At 34.6% G+C, this 19,978-nt stretch overlaps 2 protein-coding genes across 3 annotated transcripts in view; one reads left to right on the forward strand and one right to left on the reverse strand.

Moving 5' to 3' along the window:
* Positions 1-19,978, forward strand: part of CPSF1 (cleavage and polyadenylation specificity factor subunit 1) — an 89,919-nt gene that overhangs the window by 51,649 nt on the left and 18,292 nt on the right. The window lies entirely within an intron of this gene.
* Positions 2,066-18,085, reverse strand: LOC136832699 (uncharacterized protein DDB_G0280579-like). Of its 2 annotated transcripts, none has more exons than XM_067094141.1 (4): positions 17,978-18,085; positions 11,053-11,201; positions 3,439-3,536; positions 2,066-3,244 (listed from the first exon to the last, which is right to left on the reverse strand). In XM_067094141.1, exons 2-4 carry the CDS (start codon positions 11,183-11,185, stop codon positions 2,648-2,650), a joined length of 828 nt encoding a protein of 275 aa, XP_066950242.1. In that variant the 5' UTR covers positions 11,186-11,201; positions 17,978-18,085; the 3' UTR covers positions 2,066-2,647. The 2 variants fall into 2 exon arrangements, with proteins under 2 accessions (XP_066950242.1, XP_066950232.1); XM_067094131.1 differs by having other exon boundaries at positions 17,765-18,013.

Raw genomic sequence — 19,978 nt, forward strand, 5'->3', positions numbered from 1 at the left:
ACTTTTTCTATTTTCCTTATTGTGGACTTCTCTTCATTGGAGGTGTGTGCTAACAGCTTGCCTATATTTGTCTTTTCATGGGGGAAAAGTAAAAAATTTGGATTCTGCTTTTTTATATATTCTAACAGTTAGAATATTATGACTTATATAGTTGCTAAACACTTATTGCCGCAACGTTTTGACAGACTCTTCTGTCATTCTCCAGCGGGAGCTTGTAGATGACTGGCAGGCTGCATAGGTCCATCCTCTGCCCAATAGCAGCCAAACTACTGATGATGTCAGTCGGCATGACATCACGCAACATCAGGCCAATGGAAACGCTGGAATGAGTGTATTCCCAGGTTGCGAAGATCTGTCAGGATCGAGCTTCGCCGCAGAAATTTGGCTTGAAGTTTGTCGACTGCAACCAATCAAAATTCGCCGTCCATAAGCCCCTGCTGAAGCGCATGTATAAATTCGGAAGGACCTATGCAACCTGCCAGTCCTCTACTACCTGCCGCTGGAGAATGACAGAAGAGTCTGTCGAAACGTCGCGGCAACAAGTGTTTAGCAGCTATATAAGTCATAATATTCTAACTGTATAGAATATATAAAAAAGCAGAATCCAGATTTTTACTTTTCCCCATGAAATGACAAATATAGGCGAGCTGTTAGCACGCACTCCAATGAAGAGAAGTCCATAATAAGGAAAATAGAAAGTCTTCTACAAAATTAATGCAGCTGAAACAGCAATAATATTCAATAAAACCTATTATTATTATTATTATTATTATTATTATTATTATTATTATTATTATTATTATTATTATTATTATTATTATTATTATTATTATTATTATTATTATTATTATTATTATTATTATTATTATTATTCAAAACTTGGTCTCACTCTGATATAACATAATTTGGCATAAAGGAGAACCAGATATCACACTTCATATATTTGTAATCCATGGGTCTGAAAGATATGTAAGGAAAGGAAATAGGGTATTACTACATATACTTGGGATCAAAGTGGGAACTGCATCCATAGCTATGGGGATCAGAGTGGGAACTGCATCCTTATCTATGGTTTTACCTCCCCCTCCTTCACCAACAAAATAAATGTATTTGATTTACCTTCCCAAAGGCTTTAAAGTGATCTGCACAATATAAATTGGCAATCTCTGGGAAACAAATTATAAGGCTAACTTCCTCCTTTGGATTTTATCTAACTAGTACGATGCCAGACAATACTAAATCTAGTCAACCACAGGGGAAATAAACCGGATATGCTGTTGCTCATACTTTGAATAGTTAGTAATGCACCCATATCTGTGGTTTTACCTCCTTCCCATCCCACCAACAGTTAGTAGACGTACTTAATTTTCCATACCAAAGGGTCTATAGTGATCTACTTATTATAAAAAGGTAAATGTCATGAAATAGAGGATAAAGTATATGTCTTTGGGATTTAAAGTGCTAACCAATGAGAACCCATGCAGGTAGTATATCCATTCAACCTGTGATGGCATAAATAAAAAGAAATTAGTTAGTTATAGCATAAATTTGAAATTATAGTGGGCTCACTGCTCCCATATCCATGGTTTACGCTCTTCTTGTTCTGCCAGCTCCGCACTCTTTATAAATATGAAATTGCTGTTTGATGCAATGATGTTCTAGTTAAGACTTAAGTCATGTACCACATTCACTACACCTTTTTCCAGTCACCTGTAAATTATGACAAAAACTGCCAGCTACGTCATTTTATAGATGGATGTCAAATAACTGCATGCTGTTTTATAATTATAGAAAGGAACAAAATATTAGGTTTAGAGTAAAATTTTCTCTACTGGTTTTATTAATACAGAATATTGTAGAAGTGTTCTACCAAATGCCCTTTCATATGAGCCTTTATTTTAGGATATGAAACTATATTCTTAGATATTATAAATTTTAGGGCTCTTTTCTTTGTAAGTTTTAAAACGTAGTGCTATGCAGTAGGTATCATGTTTTGTTGTATTAATACTTTGGTTTTGAATCATAGTGAAATTGGAGGCTTTCAAGTTAAATCATAGAAAAGAACCATTTTTATAAAATTCTAGTGTATATTTATCTCTAGCATAAAGTAAGTTACATAACACTTAATTTATAAAAGATACATTATCTTTTGTAAAAACACCAACTGATAATTTATAAAAGATACATTATCTTTTGTAAAAACACCAACTGATCAGTATTCTCTAAAGTCATATGATTTTGCTGAAGTTATAATTTCTCTGATAGTTATATGATGCACGAAAAGAAACACACAATATAAACATTCAGTTACAAACATTCTTCATTAAAGTAAAATTCTTTTTCTCTATATGTATATATCTTATACCAAGGAAAATATAGCAAGAGTATATTGTTTACATGACATTTATATAGTTATTGCCTTTGTTGCCTTCTTGACCTTAACAGTGTACTGTAATTCTCAGTCCTGGAAGCTCTTAGAGTACATGCTGGTTCAGGATTTTATCTGCATTAATTAGCTTCAGGTTGTGACAGTGTCAGTTTGTTCCACTTTCACTGGTAGGTCTTGAAGTGATCAGCACTGTGCTGCAGCTACATGAAATCTCATGTAAAGTATATTACAGTTTAGTAGAAAACATTAGTTTTCTTGCTAATTATATATAACTTGTTCTATATAGCAAGTAATATTTGTACACAATCTAAGTCCTCTTCTTAGTCGTCTGGTTCTTTTCACTTTATTCCCACTTTGCTTGTTCTCTTCATCTTCACTGTCGCTTATGTCCACATGCCGCTTGTTTGTATTTTCTGGTTTGTTTTGCGTGTTTGATAACTGTGTTTCTTGGTGTCCTGACTTTTCTGAGGCATGTTTGATTTTTTGTCGCTTCCCAGTTGAAGATTGTGCAGTTACATCAGAAACTATATCGCGTTTTGTTGTAGCGTTATTTGAGCATTTGTTCATGTTTGGAATGTTGTCTTCATTGTTGTTGCTGTTACTTGACGTCTTGTTGCGTAACTCCTCCTTTGGTAAAGGAGGATGAAGTGCAGGTAACTCAGATTCAGATGAATTATTTGGAATGGTTAGGTTAGGATTTTTCTCACCCTTAGAGAGGGATTGAATAGTTTGACTGTATGTTGTAGTCATAGATGTTGCTGTCTCTTTAGGATCCTTGTCACTTAAAGTAAATTTTGCAAATAGACGCCTCATAGCAGACACTGTAACACGTTGTCGTTTATTTGATGGAAGATTCTGTAAATAAAAAGTTGATGCTTTTCATTATGTGGTAATGTTTTTCATAATTATTATTAATTACAATTTGCTCATTGTCCTGTCTAATTGGTAATCTGTGTTGTAATACAACTTTCATCAGGTAATGAATGCTCTTGCTTCTATAAGTATCCTTTGGACACTTCAGTCATCTTTCTGATACTAATTCTATTTACCTCTTCATAATCAGAGTCATCAGAGTCATCGCCATGTCTTAGCTGTGATGATTTTCTCTTCAGATCATGGTTTGTTGTTGAGTTTGTCTCATCATTTCCTAGATATAAAAACAGTATTAGATACTCAAAAAGCATAAGAAATTAAATTGTTTATAACAAGCAAAGGTTTTTAAATTTTATCATCTTTGTACTGTCAATGAAATGCCTTGCTTTTAAACAACAAGCAAAACCAAATTTTACAAGCACTTCATTGGTAATTGAAGGTGCTTCTGACGTTAATTTTTGTTCAGACTGAATATTATTATTATTATTATTATTATTATTATTATTATTATTATTATTATTATTATTATTATTATTATATTATTATTATTATTATTATTATTATTATTATTATTATTATTATTATTATTATAAATGGGATGCTGGAAATTCTTAAGGAATACCAGAGGGGCCAGGCTGTGACAATGAAGGAAAAGAATTAGTTTGGCTATGAGCCTGTAGGTTACTCTTAGGTCAGAATTATCTGTATTCATGTCTGTAATCCACCCTGTAATTATTGCTGAAAAATTAGGTATTTGAATTTGTACATGTGGCTATATTAGACCAACTTTTCCTTAATTGTAGAAACAACCAAGTGCTATTATATAAAGAGATCTCATGCAGCTTGTGTGGCAGATAACTTATCCTGAGGTTTTGACTAATCATCAGCATAGTCATCATCAAGGGCACTTTTGAGGTCTACCACATCCTGAATGATATCCTCCCACAGTTTGTAGTGTCCCAGTGCCTCAATGTTGCCTTCATCAACATTGTCACCAGCATGGTGAGCAGTGGCCTTGAGACCACTGAACTCAAGCCAGAGGAGTTTTGCAATCCTTTTACATATCCGACACCTTCTTCTTAGCTATGCTCGGCATTTTGTGTTTCAGAGGGTTCCAAGCTCTGATATAGTTGAATAGACTTCCTCAGAATTTATAATGATGTAACTTTTCACAGTTTTCTTATATCCTCCTCCTCATCTATTTCATCCTTCACAACCAGTACCTCCTCAGAAAGGAATTTTGTCCAGTACACAGCCTCTTTATAGCACAGATCACACCCTGATCTATAATCTGAATCAAGGATGTGGTGTTCTTCTATGGAAACACGCACCCTGGTCTGCTATCAGCAGTCAAGAGTTCCTCCTTCAGCTGAGGAATGAAGCATTATGTATGAGAAAAGGCCTTGGCTGAATCAGGATGAATTTTTATGATTTGCTCTTGGAAGGCATCAAACATGTCCAACTTGTGATAGATATGAACCATAGCTTCTGAGGGAAGAAATAATGCACAGGCATTAGTCACAATGTCCTTTATTGCTCTTGGACACAGCAGTTTTGACAGTAGAGGCTTTTGAGGCAATGCATGCCATCCACATCAGCAATATATGTCCTTTATTGCTTGAAGATGCCTGGCACTTTTGAGATCATGTGACTTGAGGCAGTGCATGCTATCCACATTGGTGAAGCACAAAACAGAAATAAGCTGCATTCCATGCTTTATCCACTCTTGTGTATTTTTAGATAAAAGCTGCATTCCATGCTTTATCCATTCTTGTGTATTTTTAGATAAACTTACAGAAAAGGACTTCGTATTAAAATTATACAGACCAGGCCTTTGTCTCTTATCAAGTCCAAGAGTTTTCGCTGAAGGACTCACTCTCTGTTGGAGCACTCGCTACCACACCAGCCACCTTATTTATTTAAAGCAGCAAGATTTTGAAGTTTTATCTTTTCAGCAAACTTTACAGATGCCATCTTCATCTCTATACCCACCCCATCATTAGTACCCCTGCATGTCATTGTTACATAAACCGCTGATACAAAGTATCATCACACTTATCCTTACCATAGTACACAAGTTTATGCTTTTTCCATGGAAGCATCAGCACTATGTATTTCTTGGCCAGCCATTTCATTTTTGCTGTGCTTCTTTTACATCACTTTCTGTGCTCTTTTACCCAAAGAAATCACCCAGCCTTGTCACTCTCCATCTGTTATCCATGTTGTTTAGATCCTCCGTCACCACCTGCAGATGCTTACACTTGGCACCAGACACTCAAGGCATATTTTTGAATTATAACACAACAGTTGATCAATTGATTATTTAGTGCTGAAAGTACCTTAAGATCTCACAATGCAGTGGCAAGAACATTAACAGTTGGTCAAATACAGAGGGGTGGAGAAGTCAGAGTTATGAACAGACAAGTAGTGAGGATGCTGTATAGTGCAAGGCATAATGGGTTGATGTATGCAGTGATTCACTTAATGCCAACATACTAAAATGGCATTGGAGTCCTGCCTCCACTTAGTTCTTACAGGTCAGCAGGTTTGTACTTATTTTTTTCCAAACTGATAACTATAGTAGTTCTACTGACACCTTATTTTCCAGACCTCTCTGTTAATTATTAGAATTTAATTATGAACACTGTAATGTTGGCTATCTACTATGTACAGTATTATTTAATTACACCTGGTCTTCAAGTCCTTAAATCTGGTAGGAAGGAACCCTAATGTCCTGATAGTAAAAACCACAAAACATCAGATATGCATACCCTTCTAAATATAATAATTAAAAAAAAATTAATTTCATTATTTCACTTCAAGTGACTTGTAGCTTTATTGCCTTTAGCATCTCCCATTTGGCATGTTACTTACATATAAATTTAAGTTTTCTGATTTCCAAAATGTAGTAAAACTGGAAATGACAGTTTTTGCCTTAGCTGAAAGAAATGTCAGAGATTGATCCAAAATAGTTGACTGAAAGATTTGCCAAGCTTTAAAAAGTGAGAAGTACTTCAGATGACTAAGGCTTAAATCTACTGAATTTAGCTGAAGACCTTTGGTTGTAGGCAGAGTATTCTCTGACATTGTAAAGCTTATTAGTGGCCAAAAGGATTATATAAGCATTAGGAAGATGTAATAGCTTTGTAATTCTAAGATTACTTGTAATATGTGAGCCACTGATAACATGAGATGGAGCATCATCTAAATTATTATATATATGTCAAGCTGCTTTAATTATTATTTTGGTCATTACACTCAACAATTAATTTTTGAGTGTACTGCCTCTGATCAATTTCAGTGAAGTGACTTATTTTGAAAATACTTAACATATCACAGTAATAGGTTTGTAATGCCTTCCTTGTTATTTTTTGTAACTTGCTGTTTTCATTCGTAGTGGAAAATTCTTCAGAATATCGTGTGGATGTTTTCCTCAAAAATAATAGATTTGAATGAAAAAAACTTTTTTAACATTTGATCCCTTTGGCAATGGTTATGTAGATTACAGTATTTCCCTATGATTTAATAAAGGTTTGTAAGCAATAATGTTAATTTGCAGTTTTTTAGTCACTACCCAACTTACAAACAAGTTATGTTCCAGACACAATTCCTCTAAGCTTGCCAAGCCTCAGTAGAAATGCCCTGGGGTTGGTAACAATCCTTGCTCTCGTTTTCTGCCTGCTTTGGATTTAGATCCCCATTCTACTTGTAGCAGGTGTAGATCTAACGACTATAGCATAAGTAACCCATGTTCAGAGTGTGTTGTTTGTTCTCCTGAGCAATGGAAGAATTTTGGTAGGAAGAGGCGATATAAGGAAATCAGCAACACCATCTTGGGAAGGCTTTGTTTCCCCAACGGTGACCCTTCCAAGAGTAAGTCTCCCTTACATTAAGACCAAAGGTTTGGTCTGTATATGAAGAAATGACAAATTTTAAACCAATTTGTATTTTTCATAACTAACAAACCTGCGGTCTTAATGGACATGGCCCACCTCAAGCCACCCCCATGTAGTTAGTACCTGGGCTAAAGGAAACTGACGAATTGTAGCTGAGATGGGTTAAGGCAGGTCGGCTGTACCTTCCTCCTTACCACCATCTTGGCTAACTCCTGTTGCCACCAAAATTCTTTTACTTTTTTTAACTGGACTCCAGCAAGCGTTAGAGAGTTTTCCCTTACGTTCAGATGGCAGGTTTATTATTTATGAAAATTACAAATTGATTTAAAATTTGTCATTTTAACTAATAAATAGGCCTTTAAGCAAAAGTTTAGTAGTTTAAATACAAATCTTCATACATTCAGACAGGCTTAAAAAAGTTGTGGCTTGTCTAAGAATTCATTACTATTTCTTATTTTGAACAACCAATTGAGAAATAGCTGTTTGCCTATGTTAGTTACTGTAACTAACTCACATTTATTAAGCATTGCGTTACAGTTGTCGACTTGTTAAAGACTTAACAATTTTCAGTGGTGATTTCCATAAATGAAAATGAAAAACTTGTATTCATCCTTCACACAACAGAGAAGAAAGTGTTAAGAAAGTATGCCACTAAATTTAAGGTTGTAGATGTGACTGAAGAAACGAACACAGTAAACCCCCCGTATTCGCAGGGGATGTGTACCACACACACGCACAAACACACACACACAAACACACACCCCCCCCCGCGAATAGCCAAAATCTGCGAATATTTAAAACCCCTCTAAAAACACTTAGAACTGCCTGTTTTGATAGTTTAAACACAAGAAAAACCCTCTAAAAATGCTTATACCTGAGTACAGGTATCTTAATAGTTTTATCACAAAAAGTGCATTTGGTCATGAAAATGATGTGAAAATACAGTAATTAGTGAATATTTTTCAGTGAAAAATACTGCAAATGGGCAAATTTTCCGTGAATAGTGGGCAGATACGTTCCACAGAGAAATCCTCGAATACATGAGCCCTCAAATCCTTAGAACGCGAATACGGGGGGTTTACTGTAATGTGCGGACCACAAAATGTTTTGGGAGAGACAAATGCAATATCTTAAACTGACGAAATCACACCTTTGCTTCCTTTAATTTACTGTATTTATAGATAAAGTAAGTTCATTTTTAAACCCAGCTTTAATAATTTATGAAAAATATAATCCCAAAATGTTTTGTTTAGCAACACATGGCAGTGATGATGCCAGTAAAACACAATCAGCTGATGATTTTAAGAATGTAAACAAACATTATCAGAATGCGATTGGTACATGATTGCTATATTCATAAATTATATTATGATAATATAACAGTCATACATGAAATATAATTGTATATAGTAAGTAAAGCCAGTTTTATTAAAATTATCATTATTCGCAATACAGTGATATTATTTGATTTGCAAATAGAAATTTGTCATGTAACAACCTGACTCTCTCTCTCTCTCTCTCTCTCTCTCTCTATGTGCAGGAGGTTAAAAATTAGGTTTCAGAAAGTCACATGGTACAAGAGTATACATGATAGGCAGAATAGGTGCACAGAGCAAAATTTGAACCTATAGGTGGCAAAGGGGAGTACTCCAAACATAATTTTAACTAGCAACCCTGTCTGTTTGTATATCTTGAATGTTCATAAGTAGGGTGGTGACTTTTGAGATAAATGAGCATGAACATATAGATCCCTCATGTAACAAGTCATAACTCTTCAGGTGAAAACAACTAGATTGTTTTTTATGTCAACCAACATTATTGGGCTAATTTTGTTATTTTCCAGTTCTCTTGAATTTTTTTAAGGCCAGGTAGTTTTCTTAGTCATGTAACATTGATAATGATAAACTATTCCTTCAAGTTCCTGAGACTACCAGTACTATAGTCGATTCACTTAAGGTAGATTCTTGGGCCTACAAGACGTTTGTTTGGCAGCCTCTGATTGGCTGGTACTGGGAGCTATGCAGCTAGCTCACTGTTGCATTTTAACGTTTGTAGCTCAGAAAACTTGAAATATCTTTATATTTCATCATTTATCTTACGTTTTACACAAGATAGGACAGTTTTTGGTCATACCATACAATTCGATATTAATTGTACAACTAAATCATGATTTCCTGAAATCAGTAAGATAAAACACAAAGGAATTACAACGAGTAAAAGTGAAGAGAGAAGCATTTCATTCTTTATACCTGTTTTTACATATAGTCAGATTTTGCATCATTGATGCGATCAAGATAAAATAAAACTTGTGTTTTCATACAACAAATTCACCCTGAATACACTGGTGCTTTCAGATTTTAGATGCGTGTGATATGTGAAGAGAAAATGAATAATATGTCTCATTATGTTGCATCCGTTCTTGACTCAGTTTGGCAGTAGAAACCGAGAGACGGTGATCTGCAAAGCTGAGGCGCCGTTGACAGTTGCCAGTTAGCAATATGAGAAGTTAACAGTTTCGACAATATTTACCGTATTGTTATGCCATTACATTTTCTGTAAATAAAGGCATAGAATTCCCATTATGAATGTCGAACTTTTTCACTCCAAAATCATATAATTATGTCCATACGACTGGACATAATTATCTGATAAGAAAAAATGAATAATCATATGGATGCATCTGGATGTGTTGGCTTCAATTTAGGCTAGGTGAGAAATTTGCCTACTATAGGCTACATGATAAATAACAGGCCTGCACAATTATCAAATATAACATGTATATAGAGGAATAAATGTTCTGGTGTAAGAGCAGCTCAAACAAATTCTGAAAAAGACAGAATTTTATATTCGTTACATCGCCAATATATTTTATGGTTAGAAATAAAAAGATGTACTTTCGTTCATTGAATGAACATATAAAAACCATCAGCTTTTCGTGTTATTGACCAGAGAAGCAAGCGGCCATAATAATGAACTCATAATTATTTAGCCTGTTATTTATCATGTAGCCTACTGAATGCAAATTTCTCATCTAGACTAAATTGAAGCCAACACATCCAGATGCATCCATATGATTATTCATTTTTTCTTATCAGATATGTCCAGACATACGGACATATATGATATTAGAGTGAAAAAGTTCACCAGTTATAATGTGAATTCTATGCATTTATGTACAGAAGATGCAATGACATAATAATACGGTAAATATTGTCAAAACTCCAAACTTCTCATATCGCTAATTGGCAACTGTCAACGGCGTCTCAACGCTCTCGCTGCTTGTAGATCACCGTCCTCGGCACTACTGCCAAACTGAGTCAAGTATGGATGCAACATAATACGACATATTCTTCATTTTCTCTTCACATATCACACGCATCTAAAATCTAAAAGCATCAGTGTATTCAGGGAGAATTTATTGTATGAAAACATTAGTTTTATTTTATCTTGATCGCATCAATGATGCAAAATCCGACGATATGTAAAAACAGGTATAAAGAATGAAATGCTTCTCTTTTTACTTCTACTTGTTGTAATTCCTTTATGTTTTATCTTACTGGTTTCAGAAATTCACAATTTAGTTGTACAATTAATAATGAATCCTATGGTATGATCAGAACTTTCCTATCTTGTGTAAAACGTGAGATAAATGAAGAAATATAAACATATTGCAAGTTTTCTAAGCTACAAACGTTAAAATGAAACAGTGAGCGAGCTGCAGACCTCCCAGTACCAGCCAATCAGAGGCCACCAAACAAACGTCTCTTAGGCTCAAGAATCTACCTTAAGTGAATCAGCTATAGTAAAGTGATAAGTAATTCTGATTTCTTACAGTGCATATGTTATGTGAAGGTAGACACTTGAATTTTTCTTCAATAAACTTTACATTCTTACCTGTATAGGCCGATTCGTGGTGAATGGGTGTGTTGCCACCTTGTGATGATGAACGAGGCCAGTGAGGTAGGATTCCTCGTATGAATTTTCTAATTCCAGATTCATTAGGAGGTTCAGCTTCTGTGTCTGTCATGTTTATTGTGATAAACCTGTTTGTAAGATAGATTCTATAAGAATTTTTCATAACTGTAAGTGCAGTGAGAAGGCAGTAAGACAGTTAGCAACCGCCGGAATTGCCAAACTATTGTAAATAATACAGACCATTGTACAGTATATCCACAAGGTATAATACACTGTGTCTCACTTCAGAGATCCATGAAGCTGTAGGAAATAAAAATAAATTAAAATCCCTGTAAAGTCAGCCAAAGTAAAGAAATTTGTGAAAAAATGCAAATTGACGCAATTTATTATTCATATTAACAGTCACAGTTATGAGTGGGCAAATCAAAGACCAATGTTTTGACATATGTTTGTTAGTAATAATACTTGTTTGTAAAAATATAAAATTTTTTTATTTCTCTTATGCTCATTTTTTTGTGCATATTTATTTATGATATGCACTAACAGACTCTGATGTGCAAAGACAAGGTTACTGATCTGAGGCACAGTGTAGTCTAGCTTAACTTTGAAATGCTTAAAATTTGAACTTGAGGTTTACATTAAGTATATGATAAACTGTTGATTTTTGTGGCAAAACAGGGGTCCAGAATTAGACAAGTATGCACAGTGATATATGATGAAAAAGAAGTATGCACAGTGATGTATGATGAAAAAGTTGCTTCGTGTTACTTGGTCACCCTTGATTCATATTGAAAGCCTGGTGCAAAGAAATTTCCTTCGTCTCACCCTCCCCCTCATCAGCTGTGTGCTTGTATCCTCATGTTCTTTCATTATAAAAAGGAACTGCTTATTTAATTTTATATCTAAGATTAGATTTCAATTTTTGTAAAATACCAAGGGGTTAATAATAGATATATTCAGTGGCAAAAGTTGAAGGAAGCACAAGATGTTTTGTAGTGTCAATACCAGAAACATAAATTATTTTCCAATTTCCATAATTGATAAAACTGTAATATTATTTTTCATTGTGAGCATTTTTGACATTAGCATGTACTGTGCTATTTAATTTTAATATAAACATTGTGAGTACTATATAATATAGAAAAATTGGCAGTTCACAAGGTTTTAAAAAGGGAAAGAGAAAAAACATGCACTCACTTTTGAAGGTTTCAGACTTCATTTAATTTTTCACTGTAGAGTGTGTCATAATAAATATGTACTCTTGATAAAATTTTGATATACAGTTTTGTAGTGCCAAATGGAAAAGAAAACACGTTTCCAGGACCAGTAATATCGTCACAAAAATTTAAGGAGATGCATGAAAGAACTGGTTGTTACCGTATAAGTTTTGTTGATGCAGTTGTCAGGCCAGGCTAATTATTACCTATTACTATACTTACTGTTCAGTCTAGGTGTAGCTAAAATACACTTGGTGACCATTATTTAACTTGCATGTATATACCATGAAAAATAATTATGAAGGGTAAATCTAGCTCCTGCCACCACAAGTGCTCTTTAGTGTGGTTTATGTAATGCCATGAAAAGGGTTTAAGGTTTTTTATAAGAGGTTCAGAGGTTTTGATTTTTGACCAAGGTAAATTTTCAGCTTATCCTAGTAGTAGACAACAAAGACAGCTGATGCATTAGGCTGGCCCTGCTTTACTAAAACATAAAATGGAGGAGATTTTGAAAAGCTGTGGTTATAGAATGCTAAGATTCATTTCCGGATTGAAGTGAGAAGTTTTATTATGAATGAGGAATGTGGTGTTCAGCAGTGAAAACAGACTTGAGATCTCAGTGAGTGAAATGGTTTGGACATGTGATAAGAGAGATAAGGAACAATTTATCTGAAACCCATAGGAAATCTTTGAAAAAGACACAGGGTAGAGAAAGCTCAAGTTACAAAATTAAAAAGGGGTGACCTTAAGATAAAGATTATGATCACCTTATACATATTACTCTGTGGACATTTATGTGGTAGGTAGGTTTGAGTTTTTCTCAGCAGTCTGGATGCTGGTTAAACATGATAATGCTACTTTGTTATAAGAAAACTCATCATAATTAGCCCTATTTCATGTAAAGGCGCACTGCCATGCTGACTTAAGAGTTGAAAAAAAGAGAGTATCCATCACATTTGCCCAGCCCTTCAGTCCACCATTTGCCAGCAGTATCTCTCATTCTTCTGTGTAGCTGTAATTGCACTGGGCATACGCAGTTCATCCAGATTCTACACAAAGTTCTCTCCTAGGTTTTTTTATTATTTTTCTTTACCTTTTTGCTACCTTTTTGTCTTGGTTGTTGTTGTCTTGACATATCCATGAGGGTATATGCTATTTCGCTTTTAGTATTCATAAGCTCCTATTATGATTTATTGTTTATCCTATCTTTACCTTGCTTACTCCCTTTTGGAGATTTTCATTACTCCTCCAACATACAATATTGTGACTAGTATCTGATTTTTGTATTTTTAGCTGAATTTTAATTGCTTATTTTTTTGTAATTGTAAACTAAGTGTTATTGGGAGAAAATGTCAGAACGAGTTGTAACAGCCAAGTACACAGGTGTGGGTTGTAACAGAGTGTATAACACAGCCTTAAGGATTCACTGGTGTGAAAAGTAAGCTGAGGTTGAGACCATTGTAACAGTTGAGAAGGTAGGGTCAGACATGTGAGAAGGATTGGCCATATGAATGGGCTACTCAGAAATACTGCAGCAATGCTAGACAGTTGTCAGCCAAAGGTCACAAAAGGCAAATAACCTACAAAACACCAAGCATCATGAGAAAGTAAGATAAAATGTGATGATAATCCATGAATGGCAAGGGATGAGTGGCATCATGTCTTTACAAGACTTCTGAAACAACCTCTTCCTTGATTTTTACAACCTTCTGTAGTTGCCTTATCTTTTCAAGTCCCGATTATCGAATATAACCTCTGGAAGGTGGTTCCCCTCAGTTGTGGCAGTGGCTTTTGCATGGATGGCAGGTCCTCTTCCTTTGCCCTTGACTTGATATTGCAGGGATTTGATGTTGTTACAGTGTATGAGGTTCTTATGTGTCCTCAGAATTAGTGACTCTGGTAGCTGTAATGCCAAATAAGTTATAATCAGTCAATTTCGTATGCCCTGGTCTTTGGTTCCGAAAATACCAACATCAGGATGGCTCATGCTCTTTTCTTTTATGAGGTCTTGGCTTTGTCATCAGAATTTCCTGTTCACCTTTTGACTCCTGTGGTTCGTAGGTGTTCCAAGAGTCTTCAAGTTGCTTCTTGTTGATGGCCCTCAAACTCTCACTTGTCACTTTTTTGGCTAATATAGAATACAACTTCTTCAAGGCCATGTCCCTGTTCATCCAAGCTCCTTTGAAGTTCTTCAGTGGACTTCACAGCTCTCATGACCAAGTTTTTCATGCCAGTTGCTGGCATTTGTAAGGATTTCAGTTGGTCACAGAGTGTGGCTGAGTGGGAGCTGGTAAGCTGTGCTTCCAGCCCTCTTGGTTCCATGTTTTCTTTCTCTCAAGTTACTGGAGTGGAAATCTCTCAAGACTTCCCTTCTGTGTTGGCTTATACAGTTTTTTGGTTGCAAATAGTTAAAGGTTTCTCAGGAGGTCCTCACCCACCACAGGACCAATGCCCTTTGGGGTTTGTGTGCCCTCCTCTTTGCTGCTTAACTGTACCAGGAGGTGTATTGTTTCATGAAGTGCCTGCCTTTACATATGAGATGCTTGGTGCATGTACTTTATTGGGATATGTCTCCTGATTCATCTGTTACTTACAAAAGCTATCTGGATTTCTGAGGTTGTCGTTGGTTTTAGTGATGTCATGTAAGGGAATATGACTTTTTACATCTGGGTCTTCAGTTATCTATAGGATCTTCTGTTTCTTTACTCCTAAATTACATTTTAGACTAATAGTCACAGTCATGGTCATAATCTTCAGTGCCCTCCTGTCAGTCTTCCACTCTTCCTGGCTCAGAAGAATTTTAGATGTCACAGGCAGACAGTGAACTGAGGGCTAGGTGGTGGAACCTTTTTTCTTCCAACTCTTCAAGTTTGTGTGGTGGTGTCCATTTTACACATTATAAAGCTAATTATCATAATTGGTTATGTATAAAAACTGTTTGTTCTAAAACACAGAATTACTCTACTCTAGGTTTTTTGCTATGTTAAGAGAATGGGAAAATGTGGGGTGAACTGAGATAATTCAGGTGACTATTCTTTAGACCAATAGTACAGGTATTTAGAGAGAAAACACTGTCATGGAGAGGTCGAGACCTTTAGAATTTTATAAGACAGAAAGGACCTTTAAACACTAGAGATCGTCAAGGACAAGGACAGGTCAGCAAAACCTTTGCAGTTTTCATTATCAGATACTATACTTAGGGAACCTATAGTCCTTCTGTTGGAGTTGGAAAACAATTTGAAGGAACCTTGAGAGTATGTGATGTATATAAATGTATAATGAATCATATATTTATGTATTTGAATGAATAGGGAGTCTTAGGAGCTGCAGTAACTACAGGAGACATCACAGAAACTCTGATATTTTTCAAACTACTATGGTCACAAGTTACACTTTCAATTCAAAGTTGTAGGATGCTTTGAGATGCTCTTGTAAGGAGAGTTGACATCCCTGAAAGCAATTCCTTAATGTCAGGTACAAATAGGATTTTTAGTGTAAAATGTGTCTGAGGCTGGGGAAGCAAACAAAGTGAGTTTTAGGCTTTTGGTTTTCATTGAACATCTGGAGCCTTAAGGGAGAAAATAGCACTTTTTCATTTTTTGTCTTTCCATTCCTTTTGCTTCTTCAGCTATCAACACTGATTCGTAAAGTTATTTAAATGGGGACCCCGTTACATGATTATGCTTAATACCTCCGTGACTAGTCAACCTATTTCCTTCTCTTGTCTTATCTAGTTTGTGACATATTTAGATAGAAATTCAATGAGCCTCTTATTTAGTCAACATTTGGGTGTGTTAGTTACTTTAAATTTGTGTGGGAGTGGTTTTGTAATATATAGCATGTACTGTCTAATTTTTTAAAATATTCTCTGTAGATATAAGTCATATAGGAAGGGTTAAGTGGTTTTTTTGTGCATTGTATTCAAATTCATACTTAATATGGATCTCTTATATCTTGGACACAAGAATGATCTTCAGAGTTTTTCTTTTGTTTGGACTTAGTTAGTGCCTTTTATAGAGAAAATTTTGTGACAACTAAAAAGAAGTTGTAAGAGAGAAGTTTTCTGAATGGAGAAAACATGCAAAGGAAGAATAAGGTGAGAGATAGAAAGTGTGAATTACAGACCTATTGAAACCCATTGCATCATTTAAATATTGAATCATTCACATTTTGAAATGAACCCGTGGATAAAGAGAGGGAGGTTGTAGGTAGAAGCAGAAATAAAATAAATTGCCAAATTCAATTAACTCTTTGGCACCTAAATCTCAACATGCTTCTGTTTTAGTGCTAATATCAGGTAAAAGTTGGTAAGGATCAAACTAATATTTCAGGACATTAAATTAAAATATTATAGTTGTCATTTGATACCAAAAATGCATCAAAATTGACAATGGTTCACCTGCCATCTAAAATTCCTGACTCCTTGAGACTTCATTATGCAGAGTTCAGTGTCCATGCACCAGTTACACTAGATAGCTTTGGTACTGCACATAAACTCCTAGGCTCAATATTTTTTGTTTTTTCTCTTCCAAACCTTGCTGCTCCAGAGGCTGGTCTATCATTTCCATCAAGGTTAAACCCAGCATTTTCTCTTCCTAGGTCTAAGCTAGATAAGGGCATTTGGTTTCCAGTGTCATTAATAAAACTATTCTAGGCCAGGCTGTATATAAAATACCAGTAAAAAATATATGAACATTTTAGAAATATGCCTTTGAGGTTTCAAATTTCTGCATACTCTTAGAAAAATTTTTACCATTTCTTTTTGCTATTTTATCCAATTTCCTTCCATCTTAGTTCATATCTTAGTGTATAGTATATTTAGTTTCTTGTGTAAAATTGCTGGAATTAAGATTATGTTTGGAGTGAGAGATGACTATTGTGGGTATTTTTCAATCGATCTATTTCACTTATAAGGAATTTTTGTTTACTCTCATATCTTCAATTTTCTTTTGGTATAAAAAATTTTACTTGATATACTCGTAGCTTTCGTTATGTGATATTTTTAATTCCAGTTGGGAACACTGTAGCTTCAGGGTGTTTTTATCACACTTGATAGGTGCCATAATGTGTATAAACATTAATGTTGAGGAAGGTGCAGTTTTAATGTTCATCCCACAACAGTTTGTATTTGAAGATGAGAGATGAAGATTGCTATTGTTATAGAGCAAAAATTTCTTATTACACGTGGTGTGCATTTGCAACAAAGGAAAATAAATAGATCAGTTATTACAGTCTCACATGGTAAAGCAAATAACAATATATTAAAAATACTTATTGCTGATAGACCCATTCACATTACAGTACTGTATGTTATTTTGCTCTTAATTTCAGTTACGATGGAAGAAACTGGTATTCCTTATCAAGTGCCATTTAAAAGTTTTTAAATATCTTTGCATAGCAGAAAAAATTTATAACAATTTTGATAATCTAATTAAGTTCATAGAAACCTAATCAGACAAACACTTGAGGCTTACCTGAAAATGAGTAATAGATGTTTATGAGATCAAACTATTGTTGAAGGAAAGCTTAGAACTGTATTATGGAGCATATTTTATTTTTATTTTCACTGGGAAATTTAGATTGAAATTTAGACCTCTTTATCAGATGTCATGTTTTTATCAGTGTTGTGGAATGTTTGAACCACAGTTGTATGAGTATTGTAAACAAATCAAGGAAAAACTCCTCACCACAGCTTCTTGAGGTGCTATAAAGGTGCAACTGTCTCACAGTCAGTTATTTTTAGCATTCCCACTCCCCCCTTTTCCCTACTCACTCCTGCTTGGTCTTGGCACACAACAGCATGTTCATCCCATTTTCTGTGTGAGCATGCTGAGGCCATTAGCATGGTATGCTCATGGATAATACTTATGTGCATTTATCATTCAAAATTCTTAGTAGATTTTAGTTTTCTTAATCCTAATTTAGTGTTCTTTGCATAGGCAGAGTATACACATATGCAAAAACCCATGAGCAGTCTTACGCATCCAAAGTAGAGCTATTTTTCTTCCTTTTTATGACTTGAAAGCACTGAATGATATACTTAGATCACAGGAAATAATGTATTAGAATTTATAGCTTTTTTAGATGCTTTTAAGACGGAAAGATTCAAATGGTCATGATTATAAGCAGTCTCAAAGATTTCATGAATCTAGTTTAAGTAAAGAAACAAAAAGTATCTTTTTCATGCAGTGATTCTGACAACAATTTTTGTAAAGTTAAATTTAGGAACATTCTGCTATAGGGTAATGCTAATGTGCATTACATGATTGGTCAAAGTTATATAATTTTTATGTTTGGTCAAAGTGATATAATTTTTATATTCATGAATAATTATACAATAAATAGTAATGATCTTAATGATCTTTTATGGAGAAAATATGACTTCATTTAATGTATTTTTTTATATTTTTATTCATCCAGTCAAAAAAAATGTAAAGATGGGGATACCAGTTATAGTTAATCCACACCATTTCTTGGTGATTTAGTGTTTTCTCCATTTTTCATTTACAGTACAGGTATAAGTATTCTGTTTTGGGGAATCTTGCTTTGCAAGCTAATGACATTTATGTGTGTTCCATGTGAGTGTTCACTCATTATGAACAACAATAATAATAATAATAATAATAATAAGAGAGAATTGAAAATGTATGTATTGTATTTAATTAAAAAGATACAAGGACAGCATGGGGTATATAGTAAGCTAGAAAGGAGCGAACTTAACAAAACTGGTATGAATACTCAGACCAGGACTCAATACTGTACTAGGGTGTGTTAAGGAGGGTGCATTTTTAGAGAATATATCCAGAGTATTCTACTGGGTTGGCATAATTAACGACGATGTACTGAAAGGTGCCATGAAATTTGCTGCTAAAATGATCAGGACAAGTTTCAAATTAAATGAATTAACACTTGTATAATCTATATTTAATCATCAGTACATTACTAAGTACTGTATTGTACTGTACTAAATATATTGTGGTGGCAAATCTTTTACTTTCTGTGCCAAACAGTTGGACACTACTTGTTATTTGCATTAAAAATATTTGTGAATGTTGATAACAGCAAATTTTCATATCTTCTGAAGGAGCCATATGGTTAACCAATTCAAAGGCTGCATTAAAATCTGTTTGAACAAGCCTGGATTTTTAACCATTATCAATGTTCCCTTGTATGTAAACCAATAACTATCTTTTTTAACTAACTAAAGGGATATCATAAATACTCTTACTGTACTTTTATTTTCCTGCAAAATAGTGCAGTATGCAATACATCTGCTTGTGTTACAGTTGTTTGTATCCTCCCACAAATGAGTAATAAAGTTGCTGCTAATCTTGACAGAGGCCACAAATGGGTAATGAATTGCTGCTAATCTGGACAGAGGTCTGTCAAGTATCAGTAAGGTGTAGTGAGTGGGATATAGGGCTGAACTTCAGCAGAACTAAGACTTATTGATTAGCAGGCACTTGTAAATGATGTTAAAAGTGATATTAAATGCAGTGAATTGTATTTTTTTTTTAATTGCTCATTCTAGGCCCAGTTTTACTAGTTTATTACACGTATATTTTGAGTTTGAATCAATTGATACAGTATAAGAGTGATGTTATAGGTATATTAGGTTAGAACATCTCAGCCATGGCATGGAACTTCATAGCCTATGAAAAGCTCTTTTCAACTGGTTTTCCAGCTAG

This window comes from Macrobrachium rosenbergii, chromosome 4 (genome assembly GCF_040412425.1).
Source record: "Macrobrachium rosenbergii isolate ZJJX-2024 chromosome 4, ASM4041242v1, whole genome shotgun sequence".
Taxonomy (NCBI): Eukaryota; Metazoa; Arthropoda; class Malacostraca; order Decapoda; family Palaemonidae; genus Macrobrachium; species Macrobrachium rosenbergii.